This window comes from Perognathus longimembris, chromosome 21 (assembly GCF_023159225.1).
Source record: "Perognathus longimembris pacificus isolate PPM17 chromosome 21, ASM2315922v1, whole genome shotgun sequence".
NCBI lineage: Eukaryota > Metazoa > Chordata > Mammalia > Rodentia > Heteromyidae > Perognathus > Perognathus longimembris.
The window spans coordinates 32,652,840-32,679,093 of NC_063181.1; the positions used below are offsets into that span (position 1 = coordinate 32,652,840).

Sequence of the window (26,254 nt, forward strand, 5' to 3'; positions counted from 1 at the left end):
CTTTTGAAACTAACTTCTCTGTCCATCACCTTTGAAATAACAATTAAAAATTCAAGTGTGAGTTTGTGTTTGTGTATGTGTGTGAAAGAAAAGGAGAGAGACAGCAACAAAGGGAGAAGAGGGAGACAAAGAAGAAAATATCTGTCATTCAAAATGATAGTGGTTATCTCTACTCAGGTTACATAATAGAAATGGCTGTGTTGTTTCTAAAAGTATATTACTTAAACTTATTTTAAAAATATGTTAGTAGGATAGGAAACTGGCTCAAAGAGGTACATGAGCTTCAATAATGTATTTAATTTTACCATAGATTTTATACATAATCCACCTGGAAATATGGCAAATGATAAAGTACACATAAAAACTTCTTTTAAATATTCTGAGAAATCTGAAATTGTTAAGGAATTTGTAATACAACTTTGTTTCTTTGTATTTTGAAGCTATTTTATCCATAATATTTCTCCGAATTTATTTCTATAAGCAAAAACCTATTTGGATTATAGGAGTAATTTTTAGAGTAAATTATTACCTACCAGTGCAATTCCTACAGAATATTGAGAAATACACATCTTTCCAGGAAACGTTGCCCCCACATAGGTTGGGTGATCCTTGTAACTAAACAGATAATATAAAATAAGCATATACGATTGCAATTAACTTTACCAAAAAGCTTAACTATGGAAACCCCTGCTGATGTAACTCTATTTCATAGAATCCTTAACTGTTTGAGAGTAGAAGGTATTCTTAACTAAATTTGGTGAAATTCTTGATTTTTAAAAACGTATCCAACCACTTCTGGTAGCTTTGCTCTTCTCCTCCTATTTGGCTATGGTCCCTTTATTCAAACATTTTGATCAAACTGATTTTCTTGAAATGACGATGACAAGAAGTTAATGGATGGATGGATGGGTGGATGGATGGATGGATGGGTGGATGGATGGATGGGTGGATGGGTGGATGGATGGATGGATGGATGGATGGATGGGTGGATGGATGGGTGGATGGATGGGTGGATGGGTGAGTGGATGGATGGATGGATGGATGGATGGATGGATGGAAGGGTGGGTGGATGGATGGATGGATGGATGGATGGATGGATGGATGGGTGGGTGGGTGGATGGATGGATGGATGGATGGGTGGATGGATGGGTGGATGGATGGGTGGATGGATGGGTGGATGGATGGATGGGTGGATGGAAGGACGGACGGATGGACGGATGGATGGAGAAGTGCTCCTCTCCGCTAGGCACGGTGACCTAAGCCTCTAATCCTAGACAGCGCAGAAAGCAAGACCGGATCTCCAAAGTAACCAACCCCAAATGGGCCGGTGGTGCGGCTCCAGCGGGGCAGTGCCACCTAGCAAGCTCAAGTCCCCAGGGCACTCCCTAATATCACCAAAATAAACACACAAACAAGCAGGTACTCTTACAGAGAGAGGTGTGACCTTTTCTCACAAGAATAGCTTTACTATTTCACCCTTCACCCCCGACCGCCTCTGGGAGCTCCCACCCTCCTAGGCTCCCACGACAGTCCAGAAGGCCTGGCTTGCAGACCCCTCGGAGGACCTCATCCACCCGCAGTGAGCCCCGAGAAACAGCAGCCCCTGTGCACTTGTGCATGCTCTTCCTGCCTCGGAAAGCAAGCGGCCGCCTGGCAGACCTGCCGCTCTTCCTAAGGCTCCAGGAAGCTAGGCAGCCGGCTCTGGGCCCGTCCCCTCCTGAACCCCCTACAAATGCGTCTGCATCCGTCTAGGCCCTGAGCACTGGCAGTGAAAGACAAAAGAGAATTTTTAAGCAACCAACAGAAGTGTCAATTCATATTTGAGCGAATCTCCATCATATCAATACCAGGTTTCCCAGCAAAAACTAATTGAGGCAGGAAAGAATGAGAGGATGTATTCCAAGTATTGGAAGAGGGGCTTGGAAGTGGGGCTTAAGTGGTAGAGTGCCAAGCAAGAGCAAGAGCCAAATGAGAGCTGGAGACCCTGAGTTCAATCCCCAGTACTAACACAAAATAATCCAAGTTAATAAAATAAAATACCAACCAACAAAGCTGTCTTTCAGAAATGAAAGACAAAGACTTTCCAAAACAAATCAAAATGAAGGCAAAACGGTTTACAGGAGTCCTACACTGTATGTAAAAGGATGGGAATGCCATTGTGTAAACATATACAGCACAGAACTTCATCAGAGGAGATGTGAAACAAAGAAGAGAAAGAATTAAGACTTCAGGCAAGTGCTAGAGACTCATGATTGTATCCTAGTTAGGCAGGAAGCTGAGATCTGAGGATCAAGGTTCAAAACCAACCCAAGCAGGAAAGTCTGTGAGATTCTTATCTGTAACCCCCCCCCCCCCAAAGCCAGAAGTATAGCTGTGGCTCAAGTGGTTCAGCACCATCCTTGAGTGAAAAACTAAGGGAGAATGTGCAGTCCTGTGTTCAAGTCCCAGTACCAGCACAAAAAGAAAGGAGAATTAACCTTTATCTATGCAAAAATTCATCAAACTGTACAAAGTGAGCCCAAAAGAAGAGCGAGGAGGAGGAGGAGGGGGAGGCAGAGGAGGCAGATCTCTAAACACAACCAAGAAAAATTAACAAAACAGCAGGCACACGTCTTTAATTACCACTATAACATTCAATATAATGACTAAATTCCTCAAGGACCTGTACTGGTTGAACAAACTGTTTTGTAAAGACCTAGTAATAAGTCTAAAAAATTCATATTAGCAGCAAAAACACAACAAAATGTAAAGGATGGTAGACCAGTTTTCTTTTGAAGGCTAAATAATATTCCATCATGTGTCTATAGCATGTTTTATTTGTTTTACTGTGAGGGACATGGCTCAATTCTATTCATTAGCCATTTGAATAGTGCTGCAATGAACTGGTATTCAGGTGTGCCTGCAATGTGTGTTCTGATACTTGGTCCTTTGGAAACACACCTGGAACTTGCTGGACCATACAGTAATTTTATTTTCAATTGTTTGAAAAATCTCCATTCTGATTTTCATAATGACAAGTATTTTTTTTCTCCACATCCTCACTTATCTTTCCAATTATTTGTTTTTTGTCCATCATGGGACTTGAACTCAGGGCTTGGGCACTGTCCCTGAGCTCTTCAGCTCAAGGTCAGTGCTCTACCACTTGAGCCACAGCACCACTTCTGGTTTTCTGGTGGTTAATTGGAGATAAGAGTCTCACAGACTTTCTTGCCCAGGCTGGCTTTGAACCTCACAACCCTCAGATCTCAGCCTCCTGAGTAGCTAGGATTAAAGGCATGAGTTACCTGCATCTGGCCTTTCCAATTTTTGATAGTGAACATTCTATCTGCATTCAGGTGATATTGATTTGTGTTTCTCTGATGATTAGTGATGCACAGCAAATTTTCCTATACCTGTTGTTCATTGTATGACTCCTTTTGAGAAAGGTTTATTCAGGATTTTGTTCCACTTTTAAGTTAAATTGTTTAGTCTTGTCCATATGTTTGTCATCAGAGTGTTTGGGTTTCTTACACATTTTGCCTATTAACCTACTATCAATAGCCCAATTTGCAAATGTTTTCTTGCATTATGTAAGATAACTTTTCGCTTCATCCTGCTGAAATGTATTTTTAGTAGTTTTTAAAGATGAGAAACGTTTTAGTCATTTAATGATTTCTTCCAGTTTTATGAATGATATTTTTCATGCTGTCCTTAGGAAAAATTCATTGCCTACACCATAGTTACAAAGATTCCTTGACAATGTTTTCCTTAGATGTTTTATAGTTTGCATTCATTACTCTATTACTAATTCCCATCACCAGAGTAATGGAGGTTCATGATTTTTCAGATAAATAACAAGTCACTCAGTACCAAATATTGAAAAGAGTATATTTTCCTCCACTGACCTGACAAGTGTGAATCTAGTTCTGGTCAGTTCTTCCCATTATCATGCTACCTCGACGGCTACAGCTCAAATCAAGTAATGGTTTTTGAACATTGAAATTATAAGTATCAGTCTTTTCACATAAATTCTATAATCAGCTTCTTAATACCTATGATCATATGGAATATAGTTATAATACTGCACTGATGTTGCTCTCCAATTCTGTCATCTGAGAGATTTCCAGGTTAATGTATATTTGACTTTTTCTCCTTATTACAGGTAGAACTTTTTTCTTGTTTACTTGCCTAATAAATTTTCAGTATATAAGAGATTCTAATGAATGATATTAATCAAGATATAGTGTATTCATAAACTGCCTTGTTAAATGGCAAGTCCTTTGTAATTTAAATGGCAGCTATTTAAATATAATTTTAAAATATAACAAAAATATTGAGGAGGCACTATAAATTCTTGTGTTGGCTTAAATATCATTGGCCTTGTTCTAGAACTCAGTTAAATTATTTGAACACCGGTTGAGATCTTAACCTCTCTTAAGTGTGTTACACAAGCTTAGAGCATCCTTCGTTTACAAATAATTTTCCCCATCAGTGCAGCAATCTTTCCTCAAGTATTCTGTCCATGCTTTTTGTTTCCACTTTTTTAAGAGGTGGGATAACAAGTTCTTCCCGATCCTGTGTGGACACCAGACACTCTGCTAAGTCTTTTCGAATATCCTTTCCTCAAGTTTCATATAGTAAGACCCTAAGGGGCTGGGAGATGGATCTCTAGTAGAGAAAATTTGTAAAGGCTTTATTTTGCTTCATATATCCAAGATCTGGAAACTGATGAAGCTGGAAACCTGGAAACATTATCAGGCAGAGGCACACAAGTCCTAAGGAAATGTACATTCATTAGCCAGTCAGAAGAGAGGCAGCAAAAAAAAAAAAAAATCAGCTCATCATTTCCCTATTCCAGAAAAATATCACAGAAAAATCTATCCCCCACCCCCCCACAGAGAGAGAGGGGGGGAGAGAGAGAGAGAGAGAGAGAGAAACACATACACTCCTAGGGATGCCAGTAAAGTCTAGGTAAATCTTCACAGTGCTAAACTAAGACATTCCAAGCAGGCTCCCCTGCTGGGGGAATATGTCAGGACCCCCACTTGAGATGTCCCTTTTCCAGTCCTTTGCAGCTCCCTGCGGATCTGGGTTTGCAGCTCCTCTGGGTGGAATGTACTAAGGCATCACTCAAACTATAAGCACAAGAAGCCTAATAAGAGTTTCAGGACTCCTCAGCAGTAAGTAGTAAGGCCATTCCACGTGGAGCCGGAGGAGTTTGTGCGCTCTACCTTCCTCAGGTAAAAGGATACCAGTGGAGGACTACAGGAAGTCCCACCTCCACCAACAGTTTTCAACAGAGGCAATATGGGAAATGCAGACTAATGACAAACCTAGACTTGGAGCACCAACTAGTGACAAAATAGAGGCTGTGACTACAAACTCAGGAAAGCAGCCTAGAACAAATCCAGATTATAAAGACTGCTATTAACACATTATCCTAAATGCACATTATCAAATGCTAACTTTTAGAGATATGTGACTTCAGTTAATGGACAATTCAAGGTACCAGAAACTAACATAAAAAACATGGATATATGTGAACTCTCAAATAACTTAAAAGACTGCTTTAAGGAAACTCAACAAACTCAAGAAACAGAGAAACTTATCAGAGATATTGTATCAGAGAAACTTAACAGAGATATTGAAGTAATTAAAAAAACAGAAATCTTCAAGTTTCAAATTACAATAAGTCAAATCAAAGACACAATAAAATGTTACTGATTATAGGTCAAGCAGAAAAGGCAATCAATAAGCTCAAAGGTGGTCTATTTCTAAGACTGAAGAATTTTTACAGACATTTTAAAACAGCATTAAAAGAACAAATATTATAAACAATAGGATTTACAAGGGTCTTAAATATTTCAGAGGGGTAGAAAGCTTATTCAAAGAGATAATAACAGAAAAACATACCATACTTAGAGGACACAAACATCCAGGTATAAAAAAGAGTCAAAGGTTATTAGCAAGATTTAATTCAACACACTCAACCCCAACACATAGTATACTCAAAGAAGTGATTCTTAAAGCAGGAAGAAGAGACAATGTATATGGGTGTTACTTGTCAGCACACTTCTCAAGCAGAAACCTTAGAGGACCTAAGTGGCATGAGATATTCATTGTGTTTAAGGGGGACAAACCTGCCCACCAAGGATACTGTGCCCAGCAAACTTCCTTCAGAGAGGAGCAAAGATACAAAAAAAATATCCAGATCAACAAAAGCAGAGGGAATTTATCACCACTGGACCTTCAAGAAGAGCTAAAGGAAATGGGTGAAGTAGCTCATGGTCAGGAGGCTGAGATTCGGTAAACTTTAGTTCAAGGCCAGCTTAGCCAAAAAGTTCATGAGACTCCTTTTCAATAATAGCTGAACATGACGGCGCGTGCCTGCCATCCAGGTGCTCTGAAGGATCATTGTTCCAAGCCTGAATAAAGCATGTGCTATGAGAAATGACTAACAGTTCCCCCAACGAAGTCCCATCATTATCACATTTTTTGTTTTCTATGTAATAATGCTGAAATATTATTCTTACATTAATAGATATGCAACATCATGAGGTCTTAGAGAAAGGTAAGACTGTTTCCATTCTAAGAATCTTTTCAGTAGCTCATCTGCCTCACCACTTGTCAAAATCTTATTTTTGTCTGACCACAGCTCCAATGATGATAGCACAACAGTAACATTAAATTGTGCAAACATCTAAAAACAGAAGAAATACATGTAAAATTCATCACATGATTTCATAACGTTCTAGAAAATACTTTGATATCTTCACAAATACATACTAAATTTGTAAGGTTAATTATTCAAAAACATCTCATAAACTTAATGCAAATGATAATTTTCAAAACAAAGTGAAACCTACCATAAAAAGGGAAATACTTACTGAATTTACCAGGCTGACCATTTCAATGACTTTATTTGTTACAATCATTCTATCAGAGCCCAAATAATCATACTGAAAGACAGAATGTTATAGTTAGATACAGTGTGGTATCTAATACCTTAGAGCTTCGCTCCTGATCACCTATAAGACGTTTGTGGCTCATAAGTGGTTTAACAGTCCAAAGTAAGATAATAACAAATTCACTGATCCTGCCTTTTTATTCTTTGAGATATCATCCACCTCAGTATTAGTAAAGTCCATTGTTGCCTTTTGGAGGAGTCACACTGTCAGGTTTTTTCATCTTTCTTCTGTTTCTACCTTAAAATCTGTGCGTCTGTGAATAAGTTATTGCTTAGAGACTGCATAATAAAACCCACCAAATGCCATGTGACAAAGGGGAGATGAGAGAGAAAAGAAAAAAGGAATATGGTATAGAGTTGAATCTGTTCAAAGTACACTGTCAGTAAGAAAATATCACAGTGGAACTTCTTCATACTATAAATGTGTATGTTAATTCAAAAAGTAAAAGTAAAAAAAATAAAATGAGACCGCTTCTTTCCGCTGAAGTATTCTCAGTGCTCATGCAGTAATGCCCGGTAATGGCCCGGCTTGCGTGCAGCTTCTCCCACCTGCTCAAGGCACTGGGCTCAGTCTCCACTCAGAAAGGTCAAAACTACTGGAGACTCTTGTTGGGAGGGCAGGACTGGTCAAGGGTGAGCTGCAGGCCCCAGAGCTGCATTCCCTTTAGAACAGTCCCTTGTTCTATGTAGAGCTGGTCCTGGCTTCACAAGTCTGTGAGCCAGACACATTTTCACTTTCTACAGCACCTTCCATCAGTGCCTGCGGGAGGCCTTCAAATGTGCTGACCTTGTGAGTTATGGCACTCTGCCTATCCTGTGTGGCAAGAAGGCCGAGAAGTCACATGACCCACTGGCCTTGGACTCACCCAGCCACACCACAGACAGCTGGAGGAGACGCCTCAGCACTGCATCAACCATGGGCTCAGAGCTATTTCCACCATGACCTCCTGGAGATGGGGTGACTCGTGGCCCTGAGTATGGAACCATTGCCCATCGTCTTCACTGCTTATGAATTTTAGCAGCTCCACATCAGAATTTCTCACTCTTCATGAGCACCACGCATTGCCATCTCCTACCCAGACACTGTAAAGGGTGACCCTGTGAAGCCATGATGATTTCTTATCTCCAGATCCCCACAGAGCCCATCTCAAACAATAGGCTGTCTTGCAAAAAAGGTGCCTGGCTAAAGCACTCTGAGATGTATACTTTCGATGTGTGTATCTAGTAACATGCACATAAAGGTTTCTAGGTCTCATAGCTGACTCAATATTTTAAGAATTGGTGACTATTCAGAACAACATAGAAAAGGAACATTTAGTCATCATTATATTGCTTAGAAGATTGCCAGTGTAAACAATACTTTTTTTTTTTTTGGCTGTTGTGGGGTTTGAACTCAGGGCCTGGATGCTGAGCTCCTCTGCTCAAGGCTAGTGCTCTACCACTTTGAGTCATACCTCCACCTCTGGTCTTTGAATGAGGATTAGAGTCTCATGGGGACTCTTCTTTCCCAGTTGGGTTCAAACCACAGTCCTCAGATCTCAGCTTCCTGAGTAGCTAGGAGTACAGGTGTGAGCCACCAACACTCAGCTAAACACTACATTTTAAATAAAACAACTCGGAAGACTTTATAATCTTAAAACAAAATATTTTCATCATTGAAATTTTCTAGGAATTTAGCTTTGTGTTCATTAGAAATATTTTAATTTTTCTCAAATATTGCCATATCTCAATTTTGAATGTTCCCGTTGTGTTCTTTTCCCAGAACTCTAATGAATTCAACACTGGAATATGCTTCTCCAAACACCTCCTTTCTCTGAGCTCAGACTTGTCCTCTGACAAGCTCTGCAGCCTCAAGAATGGAATTGGCAGTAAACCCTGTTCAAGCTCTGTGAGATTTCTCATCAGATGTGATAATCAGATTCTTATTACCATACTGAAACTTATTTTCTGAACTAAAAGCAAACACATACCAAACCTTTGTCCACCACAACAATCATTTCTAGATACAGAGGAAGCAAGGTTGGAGGCGGTGGATCTAACTAGAAGGAAAAACAAAAGAGAAGCAACATATAAAACCTGACATTTTTCTTAATGTATTCATTCTGTGCTCTCTTGAAGCTTTTATTATAGCATGTATAGGACATGTTAATAACTCTTCCAGTTGTTAAATCATGTGTAGTGCTTTAAATTTTGTCATGCTACTTACCGACTTATGTAACTATAAACCTGTACATCACCATTGTAACAACAAAAACATTTTTAAAGTTTGATGTCATGTGATCTAGTAACAAGAACGCTGATTATGAGTTCATAATATGTCACTTATCGATTTACAGCTTCTAACTTTCAAAGAAAGAGCAAAGCACTTAGCATTTTTAGACATGTTTCACCTGAATAACAGAAATGGGGGGGGGAATTAACAGAAGACTAAAAACTTTTTACATTCTTTGCATACACACATGGCCTTCACAAACGCAATGTCACTTTGTGGTTTTGTCAAGAAGCAAGTTTGTTTCTCCTGACATTTAGTAAGGATTGGTGCGGGAAACTAAGTGTGGAGCCATGAGGTCTGCCAGAGAGAACTGGAAGGCCATTCTCTGGCTCTCAGAAGTCTGAGAGTGGCCAGAGAAAGATCAATTGCTCCTAGCATTGCAAAGACCACAGATTCTACCCCAGGCATGAGCTAATCAGCATCCAAACTTCCCCAGACATTGGAGCCAGGCAGGGGCCCATGCAAATTGTGGTTGTTTGCTGTTCTTCTTCACCTCCTGTTTATAAGGAAGTCACTAATCCTAGGCTTGTTCTCCCCACTCTGGTGTCTTCTGGTAACTTCAAAGAGACTGCTACCTTGCATCCTGTGTGTACTCCCGTTTGATGATCAATAAAAGCCTTGTACACAGGACCTTGGACATCTGTTGCTGGCATGAGGCACAGACCCTGTGGCACCCCAAAACCAGTTTCAGGGTCTGTTCTTCATCATTGTCTTGCTCCCACCTCCCCCATCAGAAGGATAAGGTGTGGACAGAGGTTTGCAACAGGTTGGTCCTAGGAATTTGGTTGAATCAATAAATACAGCAGAATTGCTGTTATGCCAAATCACAGTCCTCTTTCATAATGCTCCTGCTCATGGAATATCTGCTTGCATCCATCTGGTTACTATATAATAAGGAAAAAGTTTATGCCCAGTGGCCCTGGGAGAGAAAAGAGGTATGTTGTGGAAGAAGTAAGGAGGAGGAGGAGGGGGGACCAGGAGGAAGATGAGGAGGACAAGGCGGAAGAGGAAAAGGAAGAGGAGGAAGACAAGAAGCAGAAGAAGAAGGAGGAAGGGGAGGAGAAGTAGGAGGGAAAAAGAGGAGGAGGTATGGTTCAATTAATAGAATGCCAACCTTGAGCAAAAAAGCCAAGCTAAAGTGTGAGTTCAAGCCCCCATACTGATGAGCACAAACTAAAATGTCCTGTTTTTCATCAACAACCAAAAAAGGCATACTTAGAAGTTCAGATACTGGATTTATAGGACAGAGATAATAAATTCACTCTTTTTAATGTGCTCAAAGACCTCAGGAAAATTGTGAGCAAAGAATTAAAAAGGAAAGCAGAAGAATGATGTTTTACCGAACAGATTTTTTTCTTGTTTTATTTGGTTTGGGGTTTTGGAGTTGTTTTATTTTGATTTTTTTTTGTGCTGGGCTTGGGGCTTGAACTCAGGACCTGAGCACATTTCCTGAGCTTTGTGCACTCCAAGTACTTAGTGTTCTACTACTTGAGCTACAGCTCCACTTTCAGCTATTTGGTAGTTGATTGGAGATAACATTTTCACAGACTTTCCTACCCAGGCTGGCATTAAACTGTGGTTCTCAGATCTCAGCCTCCTAAGCAGCTAGGATTACAAGCATGAGCCACTGGTGCCCAGCTTGCCAAACAGTTTTAATAAAAAATACAAAAGCCTAGATAGGAAATTATGGAGCTAAAAACCCTAATAACAGATATAAAATATTAGAGATTCAAAAGCAGACTTTATCCAAAAGAAGAAATAATCTAATTCCAAAGCAAATTAATCAAAATTTTTTTTTACAATTTATCTTTAATTGCCATGCACTGGCATTTTGTGAGGTCCCCTGGGATAACCGGTGCAGAGGTGTGTAGTAGTAATACTAAGAAATGAGCATTCTCATTGCCCACAACGTTCATTGTTTCTCTTATGGCATTTTTGAAATCCTCTTTTCTACTTCTTTATAAAAATATATGATAATTTGTTTTGAACTTGCACTACTTGAGAACACTGTGACTCATTTCACTTAGTACAAGGAGCACAGAGTTCAGAGGACCTGTGGGGTACTATCAACATACCAATATATGCTTAATGAGATAGCCCATACAAAGAGACAAACAGAAGGGAAGAAAGAATATTTGAAAAAAAAAGAAAAAAAATCCCCCAAGACTCCAAGTAGAACAAACACAAAGAATCCATAACACACTATAATTGAGCCAACACCAAGAAAGAAACCATGAAAGTAGCAAGACAGAAGCAGTTCACCACAAATAAGGGACTTGAAAGCCCACTGCAGTCCCTTTGGGCCTGGGGTCACTTCAGAGCAGAGTGATAACAGAGGTAGAAAATAATAGTGGGCTGGACCCCCTGTCTCACACACACACACACACACACACACACACACACACACACACACCTGTGCAAATGTGCCTAGATTTCTTCAGCAAATGCATGGTGCCCTAGTCTTGAGCTGCTGTTTCTTGCCCCCAGGGTAGTGTCTTCACCCCTGTTCGCATACTCCAGCCAGCAAGAAAGGGAAAAGGAGGACACATCCCTTCACAATCAACCCAGAGGTGACCTGATCACGCCTGACCACACATGATGAGCCACACGACGTCTGTGCTACCTAGATATAACAGGGGGTGAGGGGGCCATGTTGAGAAATGTAGTCATTCTAAAATGTTCTTCTTAAAGCTCAGCTAAATTCTGAAGTTTGGTTAAACTGACAACAAACAGGGAGAACATGTGCTGGGCGCAACTGGCACTGCCACTTACCCATAAACCAACACGTGCACCCACATAGAGCACGCGGCAGTTTCCATGGCAACCCCTGCCCAGTCTGCTCCTTGTGACTCCTTGCTTATAAACAGTGGCTCCGTGAACAACCAGGAAAGTGAAGACCAAAGTAAATAAGGAGTGCTGGGATTTTTTTTTTTTTTTAGTTTCTATGGAACATACTCTAGGAACCATTCTAGAAAGTACTAGGAATAACAAAACAAAATAAGAACTAAGGATTAAGAAAGCCTTGAGAAGTAACTGACAGATTATTGCAAAAAGAAATTTCTTCAAGAAATTATAGATTATTAGAAAGAAAAGTTATTTGCTACAACTGCACAATCAGCTATTTTTCTTTAAAAGCAGTAATAAAAATTGATCACTTACTTTTTTACTTATAAAAATGTTATAGTCCACTTGATTTTTTTCCAGGTTTCTGCTGTTTTCATGAAAACGTTCCAATTCACTGTTTTCATTCCCTAATTTATAAAGAATATGCTGAAATTCAACAGCAGATTCCAAAGGCTCGATTCCATAAGAAACATTTTCAAATTGCAACATTCCTCTGCAAAATTAAGGATTAACCTTTTAAGTACTTTCAATAATAAAATCTACACCATAAGACAGGCAAAATCCAAAGGAAAGATATAGAATATGGAGTCTAGTATCTTGTTCCAAACTCTCTTTGGAGAGCCAAATGATTTCCTTAATCCATAAAATCAACTTTCCAGTTTACTCTTTTCAGTTATAAAACCATTTGGGTAGATATCAGTGGCTATTGCCTTTAATCCTAGCTGTAACACTTGAGAGGCTGATATCAAGAGCATTGTGGGTTTGAGGCCATCTTGAGCAAAAAAAAAAAAAACCAGTTTGCAAGGTCCCATCTCAATATGGGGGCACAATGGCACATACCTGTCACCCCAGTTACACAGGATAAGATGGAAAGAATATGGCACAAAGCTAGCTGGGGCTAAAATAGTCATGAGATCCCCATTACAACAGCCAAAGCTGGATAGTGGTACATCCTTCATCTCTGCTACAGTGGGAAACAAAAACAGGAGGATTGTAGGCCAAGTTGTACCAGGCAAGGCAATAAGCCAGATTCTACCTTAAAAATAACCAGAGCAAAAAAAAAAAGTCACATTGGCTGGAGGGGGGGGGGGGGTGGGAACACCACCCAGGCAGTACTTGTCATGTCTTGAGTTAAACTCTCTCTCTCTCTCTCTTTCTCTCTCTCTCTCTCTCTCTCTCTCTCTCTCTCTCTCTCTCACACACACACAGAGCAGCCAAATCATCTAGTCAATTGATTGCTAAGAGTAATTTAGTAATCTCCTTATTTTCAAAATCAGTGACTAAATACAGCAATAAGCTGGAATCTTACCAGGTCCCAGGGGCTTAAGCCTATAAATCTAACTACTCAGGAGGCTGAGATCTGAGGATCATGGTTTGAAGCCAGCCTGAAAAGAAAAGTCCATGAAACTCATCTCCAATTAACCACCAAAAAGCCAGAGTCCAGCTGTCGTCAAGTAGTAGAGTACTAGCCTTGAGGGGGGGAAAAAAGCTCAGGGATAGTGCCCAGGCCCTGAGTTCAAGCTACAAGACCAGCACAAAAACAAACAAACAAAAAGACTCCTGATGAATTTCTCTGTGATTAGCAATGCTTTTGGAAAATGATTACATGGTTTTTATAACACACAAAAAAAGTTGTAATCATGAAATAACACTTGTTTATTTTGCTTAGGCACACAATTTGAATAAGAAATAAAAAATGAGATTCAAAACTAGTTAACAATTTAACTACTTAGCCCTGCATACTAGTAACTGTTGGAGTCATTGCTAATTTCAGTATTCCATGTAAAAATGAAAACATATGATTGTGAGAAAATGGATCATACACTACAAAACAAAGGTAGTGAATTTCCTGGCAGAATGAGAACTTATCTAAGTAGAGTGGAGGGAAGTAGTATTATGAAAAAAAATATGAGTATTATATTAATAGTTGTGCATGTTCATTGTGAAAATTATTTTGATAAAGAGCAAGTTTCCTTTACGTTTATATCACCAAACACTAAGATAAATGCACTAGAGGGGTTGCAAATACATCATTTGCTAAAAAGAGAAGTAAGCCATCTTAAAATCGGTTCCCCCAACTCAAGAACATTCAGTTGTCATTTCTACAATTAAGGAACAATAAGACCCTTCCAGGAAGCTAGAAATGTCTTGCTAATGAGGAAAGGGAGAAGAAATAAGAGCAGTCAGAGGTGTTCAGAGGTGAGCGTCATGGGACAAGGTCTACATGAGAATCTTCCTCTAGCTACGCATGCTATATATAACCACAGTGAACACGCCGCAGCCTGCTATGCAAAGAGAAATAAGTAAAGAACCTCAGTCCGGAGCATGTGCTTAGTGTGACAACAGAACCTGGATATCCTTCCACATAGCCGTGATAGTAGCACAGAGCCTAGGGAAGAAACAAAAGCAATTGGTTACTTAAGACTTGACATAATGATTGCCCGCTTGTAAACTTGACAGAACCTTCTCAACACTGATGGTAGGCTACGTGACATGCACCAGTCTAAAGAAAGTGAAATTCATGGGGAAATTGGCTCTGTGTATTTGCCACTTCCACTTGGTTACTCTATTTGGAGTATGACTTATTATGGGATACCCTTCTTTTCCCTGCTTCCAAAATGCATGTCACCTTGGGGTAAGATTATTTTCCAATATATGAATCTGGGTCATCAATAAAAATATAAAAATTGTGAATCTGATTTTCCTTAAAATATAATACAAGAAGGAGACATAGAGAAATATAGTCACCTAAGAAGACTAAACATAAACCAAAGAATGACTGAAACTTTGTTAACAAAATGAGTAGAAAGTAAGGCCAGATGCATTCCTAACACCGACGAGACACATCTGAGAATGGAGGAGTTGCACTTTGCCAACAGGATACAAATATTCCACATCTGTGTTAACTAAATAACATAACTTTAAAAAAAATGAAAAGCCAAAGTTGAAGGAAAGTAAAAACAGAAAATTCATAACCATATTAAATATTTTAAACCCAATTTCTCTCAGTAACTAATAGATCAAACATCCAAAATGGGCAGGTTTGAACAGCAATGTTAGCAAAGGATAATTAATATATATATAAACAATACCTAACACCTGCTTTCTTAAACACATAATGGAATGTTTACAAAAATAAAACAATGTTCTTGGAAAGGCCAGAATTGTCTCTAATCTTGCGACAATCAAGCCAGAGATAGGGTGGCAGGCACTGCCACAGGGGTCGGGGGCTAGAACAGCATACAGTTTCCAAGATTCAAATGGATGTGGGTATAAACAAATGTAAGATTTCTTATTAACACACTACTTTATGAAACTGCTAAGGATAAGAAGAAAAAATAAAGGGAAATGATGATCTTTTCCATTATAAGCAAAGCAAGATGGTGAACACAATAGTTCAACTTTTTTTTGTCAGTCATGGGGCTTAAACTCGGGATCTGGGTGCTATCCTAGATTTTTCACTCAAGGATAGTGCTATAGCCGTTGGGTCACAGTGCTATTTCCAGTTTTCTGGTGGTTAATTGCAGATAAGAATCTCATGATTTTCCTGCCTGGGCTGGTTTCAAACTGAGATCCTCAGATCCCAGCCTCTTGAGTAGCTAGGATTAAAGGCATGAGCCACTGGCACCTGGCTCAACAAATTTTATAACATTGTGTCTTTGTACCAAATTCTTTTTTATTCAGTGAATAAAACAGACAACAACAACAAAAAAAAAACCCTACTGTGATGAAGACTACATTAAAGTTGAGAGATGTCAGTACAATCAATGGTTTAAACACATGGCATACCATATAGATACAGCCAAAACAGGTGAAGGAAATATAAAGTGCCAAGGATATGAGTGGAATTTGAAATGTGGGTTAGCCAAGAATTCATTGGGTAATTCTGAGCAAAGACTTGAGGGAAAGGAGGAAAGAAGACGTATAGTTTTTAAAGGTAAACATTTCATCCCAGAAGGACTGAGTTTTTAAAGCTTTCATGTTTGAAGAACAAGACCACCGTGGCACTGGAAAGAAGTTATAAAGATCAAGGATTAGAGGAAACAAGATCTGGGGGATAAGAGAACTAGACCAATGAACCTTATTAAACGATGGCATGACCAAGGCCTTGTGAACAAGGAGAGGCCCACCTTGGGGAGACTCCTGAGCAAACAGAGAATCAATCTGGAGGCCATGGGGGATGGTCATGGGGTGGAAGCAGAGAGATGTTCAAGAAGAGGATGGCAATAATACAAATTAAAGAGGATGCTGGGTCCTCTCAGGCTGGAGAAAATGGAAGAAGGTAAACCCAGGGTGTGGAGCATTGGAGACAATAGAACTGACTGCCTAACGACAATGAAAAAGAGCTGTGCGTCTGTAACTCGGGTCCAATGATGTGTATGCCTGTGTATCTTTTGTTTATATTACTTATCAACAAAATATACATGAATAAAGAAGTAAATAGTTTACACGAAGTTGCAAGCTGGAAGGATAGAAGTTTTCTGTCGGAATGAGAGTCATCCGGATAGCAAAGGACAGGCGACATTCCCCAAGTGCAAAAGCAGAAGACAACTGAGAACCATGGTTTGCAGCTCCAGCCCCGGCTCTCCAGGACAGAAGAGAAAGCTGATGCCTCCACCAGGAGGTGGGCTTGGCAGCTTCTGTGACAGACTGCCTGAGCCAGCCGTGGGACACCCCACCCTCCTGTGGGCCTTGCACCCCAGTGTGGGCGTCCGGCAGGTCCCTGCCCTCGCCAGCAACAGAAAGGTAACCTTTCAATCCCGTATGTCAAAGAGCCAAGCGAGGCACTTGCTGGAGAACGGGCCTTCCGTTTGGAGGCACATGGGGGTCCTGAGAACAAAGAGAGATCACAGCAGAGGGCGTCTGCAGCTAGCAACACGGGAGCTGGGAGGGAGGCAATGAGGTCGTGTGCAAAGGCGAGGCTGCCTTGAGCGAGGTAGGCAGTTCATGGGGACATGGGAAGTGACACAGCCGTCACCTTCCCACCCTGCCCTACGTGACAGAGGTGTCTAATTTGCCTGAGGATCAGTTCAGCAGCGAAACAGTGAGCCCTTGGCTTGCTCCAGCATCAGGAGATGCCAGGCTGGCTGTGGGGGCAGAAGCCTGCCTATCACCAAGAAAACAAAGAGCAAATGCTGGCGAGATGGGGGAAGACAAGGTTGTGAGAATATAAATTTGTTCAGCCACTATGGGAGATCAGCAAGGAGTTTCCTCCTTGCTGATGATCCTGATATACCACACTTGGGCGTATATCCAAAAGAATGCCAATCAACATATAAGAGAGAAATCTGCACGCTCATGATAACAGTATTCACAATAACCAAGGTAAGAAACAAGCCTGGATGCCTAACAATCAATGATGGACTCGAGAAAATGTGATACACACAAATTCAGCCATAAAGAAAAGATAAATCTTATGTCATTTGCATGAAAATCAGTGGAACTAGGGGTCATTATGTTAAGTGAAATAAATCAAGTTTAGAAAACCAATATCACAAGCTGGGTGCCGGTGGCAAATGCCTGTAATTCTAGCTACTCAGGAAGCTGAAATCTGAGGATCTCAGTTCAAAGCCAGCCCTGGTAGGAAAGTGCATGAGACTCTTATCTCCAATTAACCACCAGAAAACTAGAAGTGGCACTGTTGCTCAAAGTAGTAAAATGCTGGCCTTGAGCTGAAGAATTCAGGGACAGTGCCCACGTTCAGAGTTCAAGCCCCATGCCCCACAAAAAAGAAAAACAATATCACATGGTTTCAAATGTATGTAGAATGTAGACCTAAATATTATATGACATGATTGGACATGATTATAAACATGAGACTAGTTGGAGGACAAATGAAAACCAATGAGTAGGGAGATAAAAGAGAGGGGTAAAAAGAGCTAAATATTATAGAAGGGTATTGTGGGGTATGTGTGTTGGGGGGGGTGGAAATGTGTTTGAGAGAGAGAAAAAAAATAGCATGAAGAAATCCACCAAAAACTGTTAAAAAGGAATAGACAAGGGAATGAAGCTAAGAAATAATAATACAGATGAGATGAATTATATTCAGTATATTATATGCATATTGTAAATATTACAATGAAGCCCTTTTCTACAATTAATTTATGCTAATGAAGAATGAAGAATGTTCGTGTTCTAGGCAGTGTGAAAGATTTTCATCAATCTAGTCTACCAAAACTTCAGAAAAGCCTAATGACTAACCAATAAGTGCCTTAAATATGTAGATGCTGAGGGCATTGTGTATTAAGAAGGCACTTATTCGATGTGGGGAGAGAATGTTTTCTAAAAATTAAGCAAAAGAATGAGACTTTAAAGCTTACCGAAATATCTGGAGAATGAGAAGTCACAGATCCTTGTTTATACAAATAAACCATAAAACGATCAGCCAAAAAATATCTGGAGAGAGATAATAAAAAAAAAATCACGAGAGATAGTCAAAAGGTTATTCTTCTTGAAACCTCCAAAAGCAAGTCTGAAACTGTCACCTCTAGCAAATCTGACTCACTGTCTGCTTTTATAAAGTATTTTTCCAAATATGACCACATGCATTCATGGACACATCTTCCTGCTGGCCCTACTACATTCATCCTGAATAACTCAATCTTCAGGAAGTGAGGCTCTATTTCTTAAGTTCTTAACTCCCCTTTTATGAAAACTACTGAGGCAGTACAACCAAAGATATAATTTATAAGAGACTATCTCTTCATCTAAGACAACTAAAATAATTTTATAACAATTGTATTATTTTCATATCCCATCTTTATTACAAGTAAACCATTTCAATAAAAATAAACCCCAAACCAAAGAATAAAAACCTACCTTTGCTTCAGGTGTACAATATATGGTTTTTGATCTATTGGAATAATATAAGATATCTCTTCCTAGAGGGTCCAGAACAACAGAAAGTGAAGATGAGATTAATATAAAAAGTGAAGCAACAACTCTGTGTCAAAGCAAAAGGACAATGCTTGCAATGTCTTTATAAATATATCAGACTACATGTGATTTACAATCTGCAATAAGATATTTGTAATTTTAACATTTATTTGTTATATAAATCCATCCTTCCTATTTACACAAAAATCACCCAATCTGAGAATTTATACTGGGTGAGGCATCTATATACAACTAAATTCTAAACTCTTCTGTAAGAAGAAGTGATACACTCTGCTGTAATATCTAGTTAAGGTGGCATCAGTAGAATTATTAAGCTAAGATATACCAGTGAAGCTCACTCTACCTGACACAAAAATTATTTAACCATTTTCTTTAAACTCATGCTAAATGGTATTATCTACTTCCTATACGTTTTGTTTTCTTTAAAACATTTTAAAATGTGATGTGAAGAGGGGTTACAGTTAGTAAGTCATAAGAGTACATTTTCCCCTTGGACAATGTCACTTTTTCCCCCTCTCTCTCCTGTCCACGCTTGCAGGTGGTATAGTTCATTGTCCACATGGTTTCCAGTGAGTACCAGTGCTGCATTTGTTCATCATTTGTCCCTCTGTTTCTGTGCTTCCCCTTCCTACTTCCTGTATTTTAAACGAACAATTTCTCCAGCAAAAATGTTGTGTTTTCCAATTAGAACATTGATCACAAGAGGTGGGAATATCTACAAGTCAGAAAATCAGAGTAACAAGATTTTATCTGGAAAATAAAAGACTGTAAAAGCAAAATTTAGACTTTCTGAGCAAAGAAAAAATAAAGCATATAAAAAATGACAAGGAGCAGAAACAGAGCTGCACCTGAAATCTGTGGAGAGAAGATGCAATCTTGACACTGCACAGACCAGAGGAGCTGGGCGCTGGAAGCTCCCGGTCTGCACCTGGTCAAAATGAGACCAGAAGTGGAACCTCACTGGAGGTAAGCTGATGTTGCATTCCACACTGTAATGTGGTAATGAGCACTTCACCTCTGTGGTGATCTGCCTAACACTCTTTACCTCAGTCTAACCATGGCAACGCCTTCTACAAAGTACCTGTCCAATAATATTTTTCAAAAACGTTGAGATTGTGAAAAACGAAGAAAGACTGAGATGCAGAGCAAAGGAGGCTAGAAACATGGGGCACAACTAGTTTCTCAATTAGTGGAATCCAAATAAAGCAGTTCACATAATTGTAATATACTCATTTTACTTTGTTAGTTCTAATGAATACAATGTGCATACATCTTAACATGAAGGTGAACCAGTGAACTGCATATGGGAACACTCTGTAATGCCTTTGAAATTTTCTGTAAATCTGAATTTATTCCAAAGATTTTGTTTATTTCTAAAAGCAAAAGAACTTTCTTTGAATTAAGATTCAAAATGATAGGAAAATGCTTTCTTAGAGAGGTGAATCTGAAGGTAATAATTGAACATAGATGCTGGTGCAACTTTGTCTTGTTTTAAAGGGGATTTGATTTACAAATGGTTATCCTAACTCATTCTTAGATCAATATGTTTTTAGATAAGTGAGATAAGTTGGTATAACTACACACACACATAGAACATGACTCTATTAGGACTTGGTAAGAGGATGGAAAAAAGGAAAGAGGGGAAAAAAGATGAAAGATGGATAACTTCAAAATATGAGGCAGGAATTGTGAGAAAAGCCAATGTTTCTATCAGAGTAGGTTGCTTTCTTTCTGTCAATCTCTTGAGAATTATTTTTCTCAAAAATTCCTTCCCTGGCCTGGTGGCTTAGCTCTTGTTGATAATTCTATGCTGCTAAGACAATATCAGCAAGCACAGAAAGTAGCAGGTGTGAGTAATTAAGACAGTTAATCTTACCTTCAAGTCTTTCAAATGGTCACCTTATATAGATACATCTTACCTTTTTCAAACTACCCAATCAGTAAGCAGGTTGTGAACCTGAGCCACATCAATTGAAGCAGAAGGATATTTTAGGGTGTTTTGGGATAACAAAAGGCAAGCAGCCTGCATGTTCCTTAGCTTTCCAGGATTTGGGCTAATGGCAGACCCTTCTGCACATAAGTAAATTTTGCTTTGCTGAGATAATTCTTTGGCTTTGTGACTTCCACTGTGACACTAGTAGTTTTTGGAGAGCATATTTATAACACTATGTATAAAGATGGCATAAGGAACTTCAATGAAAGCTGTTGATCAATAGGTTATTGAGATAGCAAGAGAAAAGAAAGCAATACAGAGGGTTATTCTGAGGAAAACACTATGCATATATATATATATTTCTGCTATATATGTGTGTATGTGTATGTATCTCAATCTCAGAAATACCATAGTGAAACCCCTGAGTGCACTTAATACATACTGGAAAAAAAAGAATGATAGGTAAGTAAAAATAGACTCTGATGGGGTACAGATACCCCACAGCCCTTGGGATACAGCCAAAGCAGCACAAGGAAAGAAGTTTATAGCAATCAGTATCTACCTAGGAAAAACAAAAGACCTCACATAAAATATCCACCACTGCACCTCAAAGAACTAGAAGATTAAAAAGAAAACCTCCAAACTAATACAAGAAAAGAAGTTATAACAGAGTAGAAGTGAATAACTCTCAAAAGCAATATAAAATGTCAATTAAATGAGTTTGGATTTTTTACAAGATAAATAAAATTGACACACCACCAGTTACACTAACTAAATAGAAAGAGTAGATGTAAGTAAATAAAAATAGAGCTATTAAGGAGACATTACTACTAACTCCACAGAAATAGAAAGAATCACTAGAGACTATATCTGTATGCCAGAATACTGGAAAACTTAGAATAAATAGGCAAATTCCAGGTTATGTACAAAGACTGAATTATTGAAAAAATAAAGCCTGAATAAAACAATAATGATTAATGAGATTGAATCAAAATGAAAAGCTTCACATCAATGAAGAGCCAAGGACCAGATGGGAAAAACCAAAAATTCATTTGGAGGCACAAAATACAAATAAACAATCCTGAGTATACAGCAATGCTCAAGCTATCACAATGTCTGTTTCAAATTATACTACAAAGCTACAGTAACAAAAGCAATGGTACTGGCACCAAGGCATGTAACCCAGGAGAACAGTAGAGCGGGTGAACCGCACATCCACTAAACATAGGTTGAAAAGTTCCAAAACATAGGTTGAGAAAAGAAAGTCATTAGCACCTGGTACAGGGAAAACTGTGTGTCTACATGCTAAAGCTGAAACTATATCTCCTTCTGTACAAAACTCGATTTAGAATAGTTTCAGATCTACATGAGACCTGAAACTACTTCAGGAAAGCACTGGAACTTACAGGCACCAGCAGTGGGACTCTAAGGACTCTAAGTAGGACTCAGAGTAGGACTCTAAGCTGCTCAGGAAAAACAGCAAAAATGAATCAATGAGACTAAGTCAACTTTAAAAGCTTCTGTACATAGTATCTTGGCACTCTGTCCCCCCCGCCCCCAAAGCCTCTATACAATCTTTGGGAAGGTGGGGAAGGGAACAGAACTCCAGGGAAAAAGAGTGAAAAGGGAGCTCACTGGACCCTGATGAAGTGAACTATACAATGCGTGGGTGGAGATGGGAGGGAGAGACTGGAAGACAGGAACAGAAAACACTGTACCAAAGGAAATGTACTCATTACCTGACTCATGTAACTGTAGTCCCTCTGTACATCACCTCTATAATAACAATGAAGTAAATTAATAATAAAAAGAGTTAAGGGAACTTGAGCATTTATCACAGAAAAAAAAGCTTCTGTATAGCAAAAGAAACAATTACCAGAGTGAAGAGCCAACTACAGAAGAGGAAAAAATATTTGCCAGCTTTTCTTTTTACAAGGTTAATATCCAGAAGATCTAAAGAATTAAAATTTAAACACACCAAAAGAACAAGTAATCTGAACTTTACCTGGCCACATGAACTGAATAGACACTTTAGCCATCAAGAAAATGCCAATTGGCTGGGGATATAGCCTAGTGGCAAGAGTGCCTGCCTCATATACACGAGGCCCTAGGTTCGATTCCCCAGCACCACATATACAGAAAACGGCCAGAAGCGGCGCTGTGGCTCAAGTGGCAGAGTGCTAGCCTTGAGCGGGAAGAAGCCAGGGACAGTGCTCAGGCTCTGAGCCCAAGGCCCATGACTGGCCAAAAAAAAAAAAAAAAAGAAAATGCCAATTAAACACTTTTTTAAAAAGAAAGAAAAAACAAATTCAAAGTACAGAGATCCCATTGCACCCTAATCAGAGTAGTTATCTGTAGCATTAAGAAAGCAGGCAATGGATATGGGCGCTGACACGGACATCCTCCCATGTCTCTAGGACCCAGAAACAAAACTCACATGCACTGGCTATAATGGGAGATGGGCAAATTAGTAAGCTAGCAGAGGACTGCAGCACAAAGAAGGTAGCTAGAAGGTAAAAAGGACAGATTCTAAATCTCTAAGGTAACAAAGCAAAAACCCTTACTCCAAGAGAGCCAGAAGAATTTCAGAGGTCATCATCTAGCCGAGAACCTAATCTCTTTTTTTTTAGTCATTTCTACCTTGCTTTATTGTTTCTGGAAAGGCCTACCAAATTAAAAGCTCTACAAGTGAAATAAAAATAATACTCAAGCACAGTGGAAAAGTAGAGCATATGGAAGATAAAGTATCGCCACTTGAAGACCAGGGAGTCACAATAAAATGTTCAGCATCTTTAGCCATCAAAGAAATGCAAGTTAAAACTCACTAAGATTCCATCACACCCCAGTCAGAGTAGTTATTAAGTAAAACAGGTATTTCTGTTTCTACTAGAAATAGAACAACAAAAGGTTTCTTGTCTAAGAGCTGGGAAGTGCAAGCATGTGCACTAAAACAGGGTGTTTGGGCTAAAGAATATTCTTAGTCATTTTGGTGAATATTATTCTCTACATCTGAATGTCCTAGATATGTCCTTGATAGGCCTGGAATAAGAAACTTAAGCTCTACCATTATTTTTTGTATTTGATTAAATTAAAATAAATTACTATGAGAAATAACAAATGTTAAGGCAGACCACTCTAAGGCATTTGGTTTTGCCATCAAAACCTCAAATTCCTTATCAGTAGTGATAATACATATTTACATTTATACTATAATGGGGCTGATGTATTTTACAACTGTGTAATAAAAATAAGACATTTCATATAATAATTTAAATTGTGAAAAATAGTTCTTACATTTCCTTCTTTTGATTGTGCACTTTCTTGGACTTTTTCTGGTAAGATGATTTCTATAAATGAATTTTGAGAACCTGAAAAAATTTAAATAAAAGTTAGTAACCTTACTGTATCAAACTGCAGAGCTTCTGCAGGGCACATGACATAGCTTCCAAGATAAACAGAAAGCCCACAGATTGGGAAAAAAATCTTTACCAGCCGTTCAACAGACAAAGGCCTGATATCTAAAATATACACAGAACTCAAAAAATTAAATTCCTCCAAAACAAATAATCAAAGAACCAACAGCCCCCTCAACAAATGGGCTAAAGACCTAAAAAGAAACTTCTCTTCAGAGGAAATGAGAATGGCCAAGAATCACATGAAAAAGTGCTCTATATCATTGGCCGTAAAAGAAATGCAAAAATCAAAAACAACATTGATTCCACCTCACCCCAGTAAGAATGTCAATTATCAGGAAATCCAATAATAACAAATGCTGGAGAGGATGTGGCCAAAAGGGAATCCTACTACATTGTTGGTGGGAATGCAAACTTGTTCAACCCCTCTGGAAAGCAGTGTGGAGGTTCCTAAGAAGGCTAAAAATAGAACTCCCCCTATGGCCCAGCAGCCCCACTTTGGGGCATCTACCCAAAAGACTACAAACAAGACCACACTAAAGCTACCAGCACAACTATGTTCATCGCAGCACAATTTGTCATTGCTAAAATATGGAACCAACCCAGATGCCCCTCAGTAGACAAGTGGATCAGGAAAATGTGGTACATATACACAATGGAATTCTATGCCCCCATCAGAAGGAATGACATTGCCCCATTTGTAAGGAAATGAAAGGACTTGGGAAAAAAAATCATATTAAGTGAAGTGACCCAGACCCAAAGAAATATAAACCCTATGGTGTCCCTCATAGGGAATAGCTAGTACATGATTAGGCTAGTCATGGCAGAAGACAAAAATACCCCAATAGCTACACCCATATGATCACATAGATGATGCCAAGTGAAATGAACTCCACGTTACAGAAACAAGAGTTATACCACTGTTGTAATTATTATCAACATGCCATGTGAAACCGTACCTTTTGTATTTTCTTGTTTTTTTCTCTTGTCTGTTTGTTTGTTTGTTTTGTTTTGTTTTGTTTCTCTTGTATTCCCTTCCTGTGGTTGTACCCCCGCTACCACTATATCTCATCCGAATACCCTGGATACTGTTTATATGGGTATTAGAACTGGGGAAGGGAAAGGGCATATCAAAATTGAGAGACAAAGGACAAAAAGACAAACCATTCTAAAAGCAATACTTACAAAACTATTTGGTGTAAATCAACTGCACAACTATTGGGGGGAGGGGGTAAGGGGGAGGGGGAATGACGGAGACGGTAACAAGCTGAATAAGAAATGTACTCACTGCCTTACATATGAATCTGTAACCCCTCTGTACCACACTTTGACAACAAAGAAAAAAGTTTAATAAAAATAAAAGTTAGTAACCCTGAATTTACTTTGACTGAATTCTATTCAGTTTCATTCATAAGGTTTACTTATGCAAGCACCAATGCCTCATCCTAGTTCTCTTCTTAAAACCTAACTAGAATGCATCAGAGAAGATGTGCATCGTCCCTGTGTAGGGGTGACATACAAATTCATCAGGTGTTCCCTATACAAAAGAAAAGAACAAAACATTTAATTTTGAAAACAACCATAAAAGGCCAAAGACTGTGAGAGAAGAGGTATTCAACTTTCACTAAATTTTCTTTTCCTGAACAAAACAGAATGAAAAAAATAAAGAGATCAACAATATGCTCCAAGGAAACCTTTCCAAGGGCTGGTGGTGTAGTTCAAATGGCAGAACACCAGGAATGCAAGCACGAGGCCCTAAGTTCAAATCGCTGTGCCACAAGAAGAAAAGAAAGAAGGAAGGAGAATGAATGAGAAGGAAGGAAGGAAGGAAAGAAGGGAAGAAGGAAGGAAGGAAGGAAAGAAGGGAAGAAGGAAGGAAGGAAGGAAGGAAGGAAGGAAGGAAGGAAGGAAGGAAGGAAGGAAGGAAGGGAGGAAGGAAGGAAGGAAGG

At 39.1% G+C, this 26,254-nt stretch overlaps 1 protein-coding gene across 1 annotated transcript in view; it reads right to left on the bottom strand.

Moving 5' to 3' along the window:
• Adam32 (ADAM metallopeptidase domain 32) overlaps positions 1–26,254 on the bottom strand; it is a 73,673-nt gene that overhangs the window by 41,807 nt on the left and 5,612 nt on the right. Inside the window, exons 2-10 of the mRNA XM_048330526.1 lie at positions 24,187–24,272; positions 18,882–18,943; positions 18,383–18,458; positions 14,375–14,451; positions 12,378–12,555; positions 8,917–8,985; positions 6,867–6,938; positions 6,513–6,679; positions 534–615 (exon numbers count right to left, since the gene is read on the bottom strand). Coding sequence (XP_048186483.1) covers positions 534–615; positions 6,513–6,679; positions 6,867–6,938; positions 8,917–8,985; positions 12,378–12,555; positions 14,375–14,451; positions 18,383–18,458; positions 18,882–18,943; positions 24,187–24,272 — 869 coding nt within the window. The remainder of the gene's footprint in view (positions 1–533; positions 616–6,512; positions 6,680–6,866; positions 6,939–8,916; positions 8,986–12,377; positions 12,556–14,374; positions 14,452–18,382; positions 18,459–18,881; positions 18,944–24,186; positions 24,273–26,254) is intronic.